The 12,500-nt window shown below is 34.4% G+C and overlaps 1 protein-coding gene across 1 annotated transcript in view; it reads left to right on the forward strand.

Moving 5' to 3' along the window:
* LOC127871175 (uncharacterized) overlaps positions 1-12,500 on the forward strand; it is a 36,409-nt gene that overhangs the window by 2,065 nt on the left and 21,844 nt on the right. The window contains exons 3-13 of the mRNA XM_052413912.1: positions 28-347; positions 641-784; positions 7,092-7,212; positions 7,783-7,941; positions 8,748-8,878; positions 8,998-9,168; positions 9,495-9,538; positions 9,777-9,811; positions 9,963-10,060; positions 10,502-10,669; positions 12,452-12,498. Of these exons, the coding sequence (XP_052269872.1) occupies positions 28-347; positions 641-784; positions 7,092-7,212; positions 7,783-7,941; positions 8,748-8,878; positions 8,998-9,168; positions 9,495-9,538; positions 9,777-9,811; positions 9,963-10,060; positions 10,502-10,669; positions 12,452-12,498 (1,438 nt within the window). The remainder of the gene's footprint in view (positions 1-27; positions 348-640; positions 785-7,091; positions 7,213-7,782; positions 7,942-8,747; positions 8,879-8,997; positions 9,169-9,494; positions 9,539-9,776; positions 9,812-9,962; positions 10,061-10,501; positions 10,670-12,451; positions 12,499-12,500) is intronic.

A 12,500-nucleotide genomic window follows, 5' to 3' on the forward strand; every position in this document is an offset into this window, starting at 1 on the left:
ATATGTACAAATAGAGATATCTTTCAGGCTACAGTTGAGCTTATCACTGGTTGGCAGTTAGGTAAAGGCCCATGTGGCCCAAATTGTTCCAAAGCAAGTATCGGTAAATCAACGTTACCATATCGTACACTCGTTGAAAGAGATAATGACGAATACTTCGGGAATTTTACAACGGATTACAAGCTACAGACCGTACAGGCAAAGCAAGAAATTCGTCTAATGAACTCAATTGTAAAAGCTAACATGACTGAGACTGTAATTGCAGTAAGTGAAAACGCTCAATGGGAGCAAGAACTCATGACATTTTCGTTTGAGTTGCTTCAAAACACAACCCACGAAGATCTGAAGTAAGTGTTTCATTAAGATTGTCATACTGCCACGTAAACAAATTCAGTCAAAAATTAGACAAGTGGCCTTTAACCAAATGTGTCATTATACGTTTAAATCTCTCTTCTGACACATATAATTTCAGTTGATGACGCAATGCTTGTGTTTTGCGAATAAGATCGGAATTTTTCATAAGCCACACGGTAAACTGTAAAGTTTTGTTTAATAAACGCAGCTATTCATAAACGTTTTGTTTTAACAAAATAAATACTTATCCGTTTATTGCAAAAATAATTAGCATTTATTTGTTTAGTTTCGACGGCAAATTCTGGCGACATTTGACCTTTAGCAATTCATCGTCTGCTTGGCATCTACAAACAAGAATTCAACCCGGAATACGGAACGACACGGGTGAACAAAACCACTGCCCAGTGGTCCTCACAAGACCATTCTACAGGTACTCCACAATAGTACACATAATTGAAACTCCATCTGCTGGAGCAGTATTGCATTCTTATCATTTATATAATTCGAATCCCTATAGCCATAAACAACTTGTAACGTTATATTTTTAGATGAATACATTGTTTTTTTTGTTATTTTGCTTTTGCTGGACATGCTGAAAATAGAATAATACAGTACATGTATAACAACGCCCCTTTAATATGTACCAAAACCCTTTAAAGGGGATTTTTCACGTTTTGGTAAATTGACAAAATTAAACAAATAATTGCAGATTCGTACATTATAGCTGTAGTTATTACATTTGTGAGAAACACTAATACTGAACATTTATCATGCTCTAAAATATTCATTTTATGCATCATTTGACGATTTAAAAACCTGAAAATTATAAAGCGTTGCAACGCGAAACGATTGCATATTTTTGAGAGTTCTGTTGTTGTCGTTATAATTTATGATACTACAAGGATTGCTTATAATATATATATAATACATCACTAAGTGTATGAGTAGGGATGGCCGAGTGGTCTCTATGCGATAGACTTTTACTCCAGGGGTCAGTGGTTCGAGCCCAGCTTAGGGTAACTTTTTTCTTTCTTTAATTTTATTCTAGCTTTTTTATTAATGAAGATTTTTCTATCGAATTTTTACATTTTTCAATGTAAAGCATTTAATGACAAACTTCAATACATGCAGAAATCTGTGAAAAAGTCCCTTTAATTCCCAGGGCTAATGGGCGACGTTAGGCAACGTTAAATGTCTCATTGACGTTTCATGTCGTAAGACAAATACTAGTTAATCGAAAAAACGACACATGTCGAAACAAAGTCGCATATGTGGCGCTAAGTGTTACAATCAATAATTGCTCTAACGTTATTTGTTTCAAAATAAACAGTAAATAGAGCTCTTTTTAAATGACTATTTTATACTGTATGAAATTCGCGATAACTTGGGCTGGACCAATTTCAGTCCAGATACACAACTGTTATGTGGTTAAATTCTCTTCCTCGGCGACTTTTGGTTCCGCGAACAGAAATCATGAAAATCATTTACTTGATATGTAGAGTCTGAATAAAATTAACATACATTCAAATCTTATTTTGCAACATATAATGGTTGTAGAATATGCTTGTTGCGACGGTAAGCTTTGCATATACCGTAATATAGTTTTTCGACCGACAAAAAGATTGCGTCGTTTGATGTCAAGTGCAACATTTTACGTTCAACATCGCTTGAATATTAAATGTCAAGTCTATTATATATTACCTCCTTATACTAGAGTTCTAACATATTCATTTAACGCGCTTCATTGTATTCGTAGATTATAACGAGAGCGCCGACGGCGTTGAAAGCCTATTGGCAATACACAGAGAAGTTTCTGGTGAAGTAAATGGTTAAGGAACAGTTGACTAATTGCAATTCTAAAAGTCCATAAAAAAGAAACATTTTCCTTTTACAATAAGTAAAAATAAATGTAACAAGAAGTGGTGAAATATTGCAAACCATCCTATATAAGTCAGAAAATCATAAACATGTATCAAGGGAGCTTGGTATATTGCGAAATAAATGCCCTGATGTTAATGTTATTTCTGATTGAAAAGACGTTTATTTATGCTCTTGTTTAAATTAACGGTATCATCAAATCATGACAATTTACGAGACTGAAAGACTTTTCATTCGGAAGCTAAGGTCAAAAGTATAGTTTTTCTTGTTAGCTCCACTGGCCAGAGGCCAGCGGGGCTTATTTCATGGTCCTGTGTCCGTCGTGCGTGCGTCCGTGCGTCCGTGCGTGCGTCCGTGCGTGCGTTAACTTTTCCTTAAAACATCTTTTTCTCCTAAACTACTAGTCCAATTCTGATGAAATTTCACAGGAATGTTCCAGAGGTGAACCTCTTACAAATTTGTTCAAATTATTCCCCTGGGGTCAAATTTGACTCTGCCCCAGGGGTCAAAATAATGAAAATTTGCTTATATAAGGCCTATTTTGTGAAAACTTTCAAAATCTTCTAGTTCATAATCATTGGGCCTAGGGCTATCAAATTTGGTATGTAGAGACATCTAATAATCCTCTACGAAATTTCTTCAAATTATGCCCCTGGGGTCAAATTTGACCCTGCCCCGGGGGTCACAAAATTGAACATATGCTTATATAAGGCCTATTTTGTGAAAACTTTAAAAATCTTCTCGTCCCTAACCATTGGGCCTAGGTCTATCAAATTTGGTATGAAGAGACATCTTATAGTCCTCTACCAAATTTCTTCAAATTATGCCCCTGGGGTCAAATTTGACCCTACCCCGGGGGTCACAAAATTGAACATATGCTTATATAAGGCCTATTTTGTGAAAACTTTCAAAATCTTCTCGTCCATAACCATTGGGCCTAGGTCTATCATATTTGATATGTAGAGACATCTAATAATCCTCTACCAAATTTCTTCAAATTATGCCCCTGCGGTGAAGTTTGACCCTGCCCCGGTGGTCACAAAATTGAACATATGCTTATATAAGGCCTATTTTGTGAAAACTTTCAAAATCTTCTTGTCCATAACAATTGGGCCTAGGGCTATCAAATTTGGTATGTAGAAACATCTAATAGTCCTCGACCAAATTTCTTCAAATTATGCCCTGGGGTCAAATTTGACCCTGCCCCGGGGGTCACAAAATCGAACATATGCTTATATAAGGCCTTTTTTTTTTAAACTTTCAAAATCTACTCGTCCATAACTATTGGGCCTAGGGCTAATAAATTTAGTATATAGAGACATCTTATAGTCCTCTACCAAATTTCTTCAAATTATGCCCCTGGGGTCAAATTTGACCCTGCCCCGGGGTCACAAAATTGAACATATGCTTATATAGGGTCTATTTTGTGAAAACTTTCAAATCTTTCTTTCCATAACCATTGGGCGTAGGGATACCAAATGTGGTATGTAGTGACATCTTATAGTCCTCTACCAAGTTTTTTCAAATTATGCCCCTGGGGTCAAGTTTGACCCTGCCCCGAGGGTCAAAAAATTGAACACATGCTTTTATAAGGCCTATTTTGTGAAAACTTTTTAAATATTCTTGTCCATAACTGTATGGCATAGAGCTACCAAATTTGGTATGTAGTGACATGTAAAAGTTCTCTTCTGAGTTTGTTCAAATTATGCCCCTGGGGTTAAATTTGAAAATAGCATGGGGGTCACAAATTTGAATATATGCTTATAAAGGTCTTATTTTTTTGAAAACTTTCAAAATCTTCTTGTCCATAAACAATGGGGGTAGGGCTACCAAATTTGGTATGTAGTGACATCTTATAGTCCTCTACCAAGTTTGTTCAAATTATGCCCCTGGGGTCAAGTTTGACTCTGCCCCTGGGGTCACAAAATTGAACAAATGCTTATATAAGGCCTATTGTGGGAAAACTTTCAAAAATCTTCTTGTCCATAACCGTATGGCATAGGGCTTCCAAATTTGGTATGTATGGACATGTAAAAGTTCTCTTCTAAATTTGTTCAAATTATGCCCCTGGGGTCAAATTTGAAACAGCCCGGGGGGTAACAAAATTGAATATATATTATAATGGGCTTATTTTGTGAAAACTTTAAAAACGTCTTTTCCATAACCATTGGGCCTAGGGCTACCAAATTTGGTATGTAGTGACATCTTATAGTTCTCTACCAAGTTTGTTCAACGTATGCCGCTGGGGTCAAAATTGACCCTGCCCCGAGGGTCACAAAATTGAACATACGCTTATATAAGGCCTTTTTTGTGAAAACTTTAAAAATCTTCTTGTCCATAAACATTGGGCCTAAGGCTACCAAATTTGGTCTGTAGTGAAATCTTATAGTTCTCTATCAAGTTTGTTCAAATTATGCCCTGGGGTCAAATTTGACCCTGCCCCGGATGATCACAAAATTGAACATATGCTTATATAAGGCCTATTTTGTGAAAACTTCAAAAATCTTTCTGCCCATAACCATCCAGCCGAGGGCTTTCAAATTTGGTATGTAGTGACATCTTATAGTCCTCTACCAAATTTGTTCAAATTTTATCCCTGGGGTCAAATTTGAACCTGCCCCGGAGGTCACAATATTGAACATATGCTTATATATTGCCTATTTTGTGAAAACTTAAAAATATTTCTTGTACATAACCATTAGGCCTAGGGCTACACAATTTGGTATGCAGTGAAATTGTATAGTCCTCCACTTAGTTTGTTCAAATTATGCCCCAGGAGTCAAATTTGACCCTGCCCTGGGGGCCACAAAATCGATTATATGCTTATATATTGCCTATTTTGTGAAAACTTAACAAATTATTTTGTCCTTAACCATAAGGTAAAGGGCTACCAAATTTGGTATGTAGTGACATCTAACAGTTCTCTACCAACTTGGTTCAAACTATGCCCCTGTGGTCAAATTTGACCCTGCCCGGGGGTCACAAAACTGAACATACGCTTATATGGGGCCTATTTTGTGAAAACTTTAAAAATCTTCTTGTCCATAACCAATGGGCCTAGGGCTACCAAATTTGTTATGTAGTGACATCTAATAAATCTCTACCAAATTTGTTCAAATAATGCCTCTGGGGTCAACTTTGACCTGCCCTGGGGGGTCACAAAATTGAATAAACGCTTATAAAGCGCCTATTTTGTGAAATCTTTAAAAAAAATCTTCTTGTTGAAAACCATTCAGACTATGGCTACCAAATTTGGTATGCAGTAACATCTTATAGTCCTCTACCAAGTTTGTTCAAGTTATGCCCTTTTGGTCAAATTTGACCCTGACCCGCGGGTCACAAAATTGAACATTATATACGCTTATATCTTGCTTATTTTGTGAAAACTTTTAAAATATTCTTGTCCTTAACTTTAGGACCTAGGGCTACCATATTTTGTATGTACATGTAGTGAGATATAGTAGTCCTCTACAAAGTTTGCTCAAATTATGCCCCTGGGGTTAAATTTGAACAAGCCCAGGGGGTCACAAAAGTGTACATGTGCTTAAATAGGGCCTATATTTAAGTATTTGCACATGCAGAGAATATTTGAATAAATAACCTTTTTTCAGCAGTGGAGCGTTACAGGGCCATCATGGCCCTCTTGTTTTATTTGTTACTATCCATTATACTGTTACGATCGCGTCATTTTCATTTAAGCAGATGAGAACAATTATAATGTGTAGTTGTCGTGTTTGTTGTTATATTTACCGACTTCGTTACATACGCAAAATAGTATATGCAAGGTGTATGTTGGAGCACACATTCTGAAGTATGTAATCCTTGCTCAAATTTTTCAAATAATTTCAAATAATACGCAACATGATTTGCAGATAAATAAAAAAAAACAATGTTGTTTGACCCCCTCTCTTGCCGCCCAAAATCGCAGGGTAAATGTTTTCCGACACAAAGGTTATCGATATTACATCCCTAAAAAACTCGACAGTCTCCTGTAAAAAACAAGACAATTAGTTATCCGTAAAACTTTTTTAAAGTAACGTACACCATTAATAAACACATTCAAAAAGTATGTCATCCCAAAAATCAAATGCGTCGAGATTCACGTTTTAAAAACACATAACTGATTATGCAAACAGTTAAAAAAAAGTTAGGAACATGTTTATTGTATTTATTTGTATGATTTGTATGACGTTATAAATATGTAATAAAGATAAAATTAAATGTTAATTATCTTATCTATCTCGTCTGCCAACATCCAATTAATTCTCGGTATTTTTACCGCGCGTTCACACTCAACCGACGAGACGTCTTTTCAATTTGCGGTTTTAAGTCCAGTGGCTAAAGCAAATAGATCAAAAACGTTTCTGAATTAGCTAAAAGGATGACTACAGTAACCGGTCAAACAAATTTAAGCTGCAGCATTGCAGATATTGTCGATGTGTTAAATTATTTGTCCAAAAATAGAAGCCAAGTATTTCATTTATACAGTTGTTGTTATTTAATAATATTCTAGTTAGTTGATGTTAATCATGTGTAAAGTAATCCTATTGCACGATTTATTATTTCAAGCATTTATATCTCAAAATTTAAAAACGAAACGAGAAATATCAAACGTTTTTGACATTGTAATGGTTTAATTATAGCGTATAGATATTGTGTATGGCATAAAAAAATGAAAATATCCTTAGTGAAACATATGTCGAACGTAGGCATTTTTGAAACAATGTTAATTCCGGAATACTGTTAGATCATGATGGAGATATATCATGATATAAGATATAAAACGCGACATACTATAGACAAAATTCACACATAAAACATAACTTACGATTTATTTCTGATTTAGAATTTTACTGAAGTCAGACGACTAAAATAGATCTTCCAGCGATTGATGATGATGGTGATTTCGTGAAATGCAAGGGCTCACAATATATAGAAATTGGAGAATTAGATCCAGCCAATGGAACGAATGTTTCGGAGGTAATTGACTTTATGTAGCGCTGTGTACGAGCATTTGATTTGTTGCTCTAACATATGTTAAACTTGTTCTGATGTGTTCTACAAGTGCTTGCTTCTCAACGTTAGTGTTTGATTTTGCGCTGTGGCAAATACACTACGTTCATGATAGTCACAAACGTTGTTCATATAAGTTAAATGACAATATTAGTAATAATAGACGTGTTAATCTCTCTCTCTTCTCTCTCTCTCTCTCTCTTTCTCTCTCTCTTCTATTCTCTCTCTCTATCTCTCTCTCTCTCTATCTCTCTCTTCTCTCTCTCTCTCTCTCTCTTTTCTCTCTCTCTCTCTCCTCTCTCTCTCTCTATATATATATATATATATATATATATATATATATATATATATTAGATTTATATAACACATTTAAATAAATTCTATTATATAGACAGTGTTTATACAAAATTGATATTTCAACCACATGTTGGCATAGAGGTCGGCTGAAAGCAGTGACATCATACCTATATAAATCTAATTAACTTACTCGGCTTAACAAAATTAAGACATATTTACAAATAAATGTGTATATTGCAGGAATGCTCCATTGCCATTAATGCATTCGAATCCAATGGGTACAAAAACGATACATGGATAGCTGTTGCAATTAATGTCAAGGACTACCCGAAAACAGCTATTTTATTTGGAGATAAAATGCAGTCATCCAAATTTTCAATGTGTACAACTGCAGCTCAAGTTTGTATATGCGTATTTTTCCACAACTTGATTATGTGTTATATTCTAAGTCAAGACAAATATGCCCCTTAGAATGTACATAATTTAAAGGCAACGTTTTCCATAAACATTCTTTTCTAATGTCATCACGCACAGCTTTCAAAACGATTCACATACGGAGGTATTTAAAACGGATGCTTTAAAGGAACCCCCCATGGCAATAATACTGTTTAAAATGGCATACTTGATCTTATATGGAAAACATTTTACATAGTTATTGATTAAATTATATCATGTTCTGAAGGAAAAAAGGTGGGTCACGAATAATGAAATGTTGCATACTCACTTTTTATTTCCATATCTTTACAAGGATTTCATAATATATAATCGGTTAAACAAGCCTAATTATAATGTCGTGCAAGTGGTATTACAAATACTCAGTTGTTTTTTCTTGAATTTTTATTCTATCAAGATGTATTGATATACAAAAGGTAATTATTTTTAATATTGACTTATTTACGCGCGAATTTTGCATTATGATACATTTTTTGTGTGGAGGATGCGTAGAAAGAACAATAACTCATTATATCATCGAATTCGTTTACTTACACATACGTATGTGTCGCGATAGGTTTTGCAATGCGGACATAAATTGCATGGACACTATGTGCAAGTTATCTCAATTAACAAAATATAAAAACAACATTATTTGTGAATCAGCAATAAATGTGATTGTATATTTGTAATTAATGTCCATAGTCTGTTACATCAAGAGTTTCACAAACGATCACAATAGGTATAACCGAGTATCCGTTGTATAATTTCAGCTTCTTATAAATGTCCTGGATCATTTAGTCACCCCAGTCTTTGTAAGCCCAACGCTAGAGGACAACCATGTCTTTGTCATATATGTCGGTGCTATGTGGGCAACGGACGTTTATGCACAAGCGCCAAACACGTACGTAGTAAATCTGTAAAACCAAATACAAGTAGCGAAATAAAATTATACTTTTACAAAACTCGTGTTCAGACACATGGAACATTCTGCTGATGAAACAAGTTTTGTTGATTCTCTAGAACAATTGACGAGTTCACAGTGACAGGAAGACGTCAGGAAGGTATACATGTATCTTCATTGAGGAACCACAATGAAATAGGCCATCTTGTTAGATCGGTGCAGTTATCTTGGATCCCGGATAACAAATATTCGGAACACATTATTTGTGTTACCGCTGTTGATACTTACGGGTAATTTTATTAGAATGTTGATGTATTTAATGAATTGACAATAAAAACAAACACAATCGGTTCGTTGTTATGTCGCCTCTGCCGGACGGGAGGGGGTCGAGATATAGCGAATGCCCGACCAGCCCGCATGTCATTCCGTCCAATTTTGGTATTCTCACGAGATGTCCGAATTTCCGATAAGATTCATACGAAGTCGTTGAGGATATGTGAGTGCATTAGGCAGACTTGCTACCTTAATATTGAATGTTCAAGATGTTTGAAATAATTGGTTGAGTCCGAACAAATGATTATGTTTTATGTGTTATGTTTGTTTATTCTGTTTACAGCGTCGAGTCCGGGCAACAACGTTGTTTTATAATCGATCTTAGAAGTAAGTTATGAATAAACAAATGTTATTTATTGCAATGCGAGTGACTAAATACATTTGCAAAATATATTCATAATAAATGGAAATATGTTTTATTTCATCGTGTTTATGAATGTTCATATACTTGTTCACCTGTTCATATTAGTATCTTTATAACAAACGCATTTGATCTTGATTATATACTTGACAATTAGAAAACCCTATTGAATAACATTTCGTTCAGATATTGTTTTTATTTAAGCACAAGTATTCAACTACACCTTAACACCAAGACAGGTAAGCGAATTAAAAAAAGTTGTTGAATATATTTATGCAGACTCAATCTCAAGTTAATTCATACACATTTCTCTCTCTCAATTATAAAGTAACTTATTGTAATGACTTTGAAGCAAATTAACACTTCCCAATCGCTATCCTTCTTTTGTAGGATAAGCCATATTTTTTGGACGTACCTTCAACAGAAGATTTGATAAAATGTCCGGCGGAAGCAACATGCATTATTCCAATTTTTGTGAAATCAATCAGGTTCTATTTGTGTTTGGTGTTATATATAATTGTATTATCTTATAGTTATAAATACACAAGCAATAACATTAAACGGCTCGTCAGAATTCCAAAAGCAATTAAAAGTACCTTTCCAATTTGTGACGTAGTCCTAAGGACTGTTGGATCGAATAGGCAGTGTATACATTAAAGCGATCAACGAAAACAACATACACTCTCCAAAGTGATCATGTTTATATTATTGGCGCAGTACGATATAATCTATTTCAAAGGATGGTTACTCATAAACTGAACATAAAATAACGTGAATTAATAAAGTATGCTCAGAATGGTGATAAATTGTGTATACTGATTTCGTATCGGTGACATACTAGCTGGACATTTAACATTGCGTTAATCGTTGAATCCTTTTAGAGATTTTAAAACGCTACACGTTTTTTAAATGGTCTTATTTCTTTCCAGAAATGTTACCTTCGCCAGTATTATAGAAAGTTTCATGGACTATGCGGCAATTGGACCAATCCAAAGAGTTCTACGCAACGGAGAATACGTTTATCAATTTGATTTTTCATTTCGACATTCGTTGTATGAAAAAATGCACTTGTGTTTAGAAGCTTCTGATGATACAGGGTAAGCCATTGCACAATTCATTCGTATAATATACAAAGAAAAAACAAGATATTGCATAATGTTTGTTACCTTTAAATTTCATAGCATGTGTTTCTTTGTATTGAAGGCCAAGGTAAAAAAATGGATCAAAATTCACGTGAAGTCATGGACAAATTGAGTTACTTAAACTTCCTTCTAAAATCTCATTGATAACTCTTCACAAATGTGTTTGATGCGTTTTCTTCGCCCCGTTTCGGAGGTCATCTTATAAGAACAAATCAAAGCATAAAACGATTTTGTCTGGCAAGTTACTTATACCCAAACACTTGCTTGATTAATATGCAAAACTCTGTATAAGCAGTGTAACCGGATTCGATTTGATTTACGACATGAATTAAACAACACAAACAAAAACTGAAGATATCGATCTATAAACATTTCTGCTCCACTCTTCTTATTGGTAGGGAACTATATAAACGCAATGCGTCCTCCTTTGCAAATATGTAAATATTTATCTAGAGAATGATATCTAGAGAACGCGTTGAGTCAGGGCCATAAACATTCGAATGTTGGTTGCATGGGACTTAACAATGAACCTTAATGCATTTGAGATAATTAGCTTAACGGCCAATGTCATGGGTAATGTTAATATAAAAGTTGTTTTCCCTTGATATCTAGACAACTCTTTGATCTATGATCATCCTTATTTATATGCTGGTTACTAACATGAAAAGGAAGACTCCTATTGATGTAGATGTCATAGTTCACATTTGATTTTAACATGTTATGTATAGAACGCTTTAAGATGGGAAAAATATAATTTACAATACAAGGACAATTTAGTTTAAGGATAGATTTAAAAATGGAAAGAACCTCAATTTTAATTTTGAGATCTTGAAATCGAAGGTCAAATTGACAGGGACTTGCAATATTGTATATCATTGCACTTAATGAACACATGGCTGTAAAGAGGGGCAAATAACAAACATCTCTTGTTTGAATTCTTGAAAATTCTATCAACATGTTAGCGACAGACTTTTTGAATTTGTACCTCTACTATTCATCAATTAGTTCGAGATTACAACTCACCCATTTGTAATGCTCTTGTTTAGCAATGCGCGAAACATCTCAAATCCCTGTTATTACTCTATGTTTCAATTGAATTTGCAAATTGGTTCCGGGTATTTGTTCGATGTTATTAGACAAGGTCTATGAATCCGAACTGCAAAGATGTAGAATAATGCCCCATTTTGCACTTTGTTCTTACATTTTGGTCAATGTCTGTAACTACGTCTTATCTTTATTTCTACTACATTTATTACATAAAACAATAAGCACGTGCTATCAAGTACATTTATATGCGTTTTAAAAAATTACGTATGTGTGACAGTCTTTATGAAAATTCACTTACCAGTGCATATACATGTACATATGACAAGCTGTTTGGCAGGATTATTTGCCGTTTTATGTTTAAAATCCGGTTAAGGTTTTCGTTAAAGATGAAATTTATGTAAAGATTTAATAAGATGGAGAGAGGTTCATAAATATGTCAATCAAAATAAAATAACTGGATCAAACGGCGAAACGCTAGTTTTGTGGCATAGCCGTGTTTCCTGTCGTATTCTATCTAAATTTATCTTTATAGGCATAATATCTGAAAAAATGTACATTACAATATCAAGGCGGAGAATATTCGAGAGCGCTGACTTAAGACAGGCCATTATATTAATGAAAAGTATTCAGAAATGGGTATTTAACTATGAATTTGAGTTGTTTTACTTATCTCTAATTATATTTTTGTAGCATGAAAACAGAACAATTATGTTTTAAGACGTCAATAGAGCCGCCAGGT

The sequence above is a fragment of the Dreissena polymorpha genome, chromosome 3, assembly GCF_020536995.1.
Source record: "Dreissena polymorpha isolate Duluth1 chromosome 3, UMN_Dpol_1.0, whole genome shotgun sequence".
NCBI lineage: Eukaryota > Metazoa > Mollusca > Bivalvia > Myida > Dreissenidae > Dreissena > Dreissena polymorpha.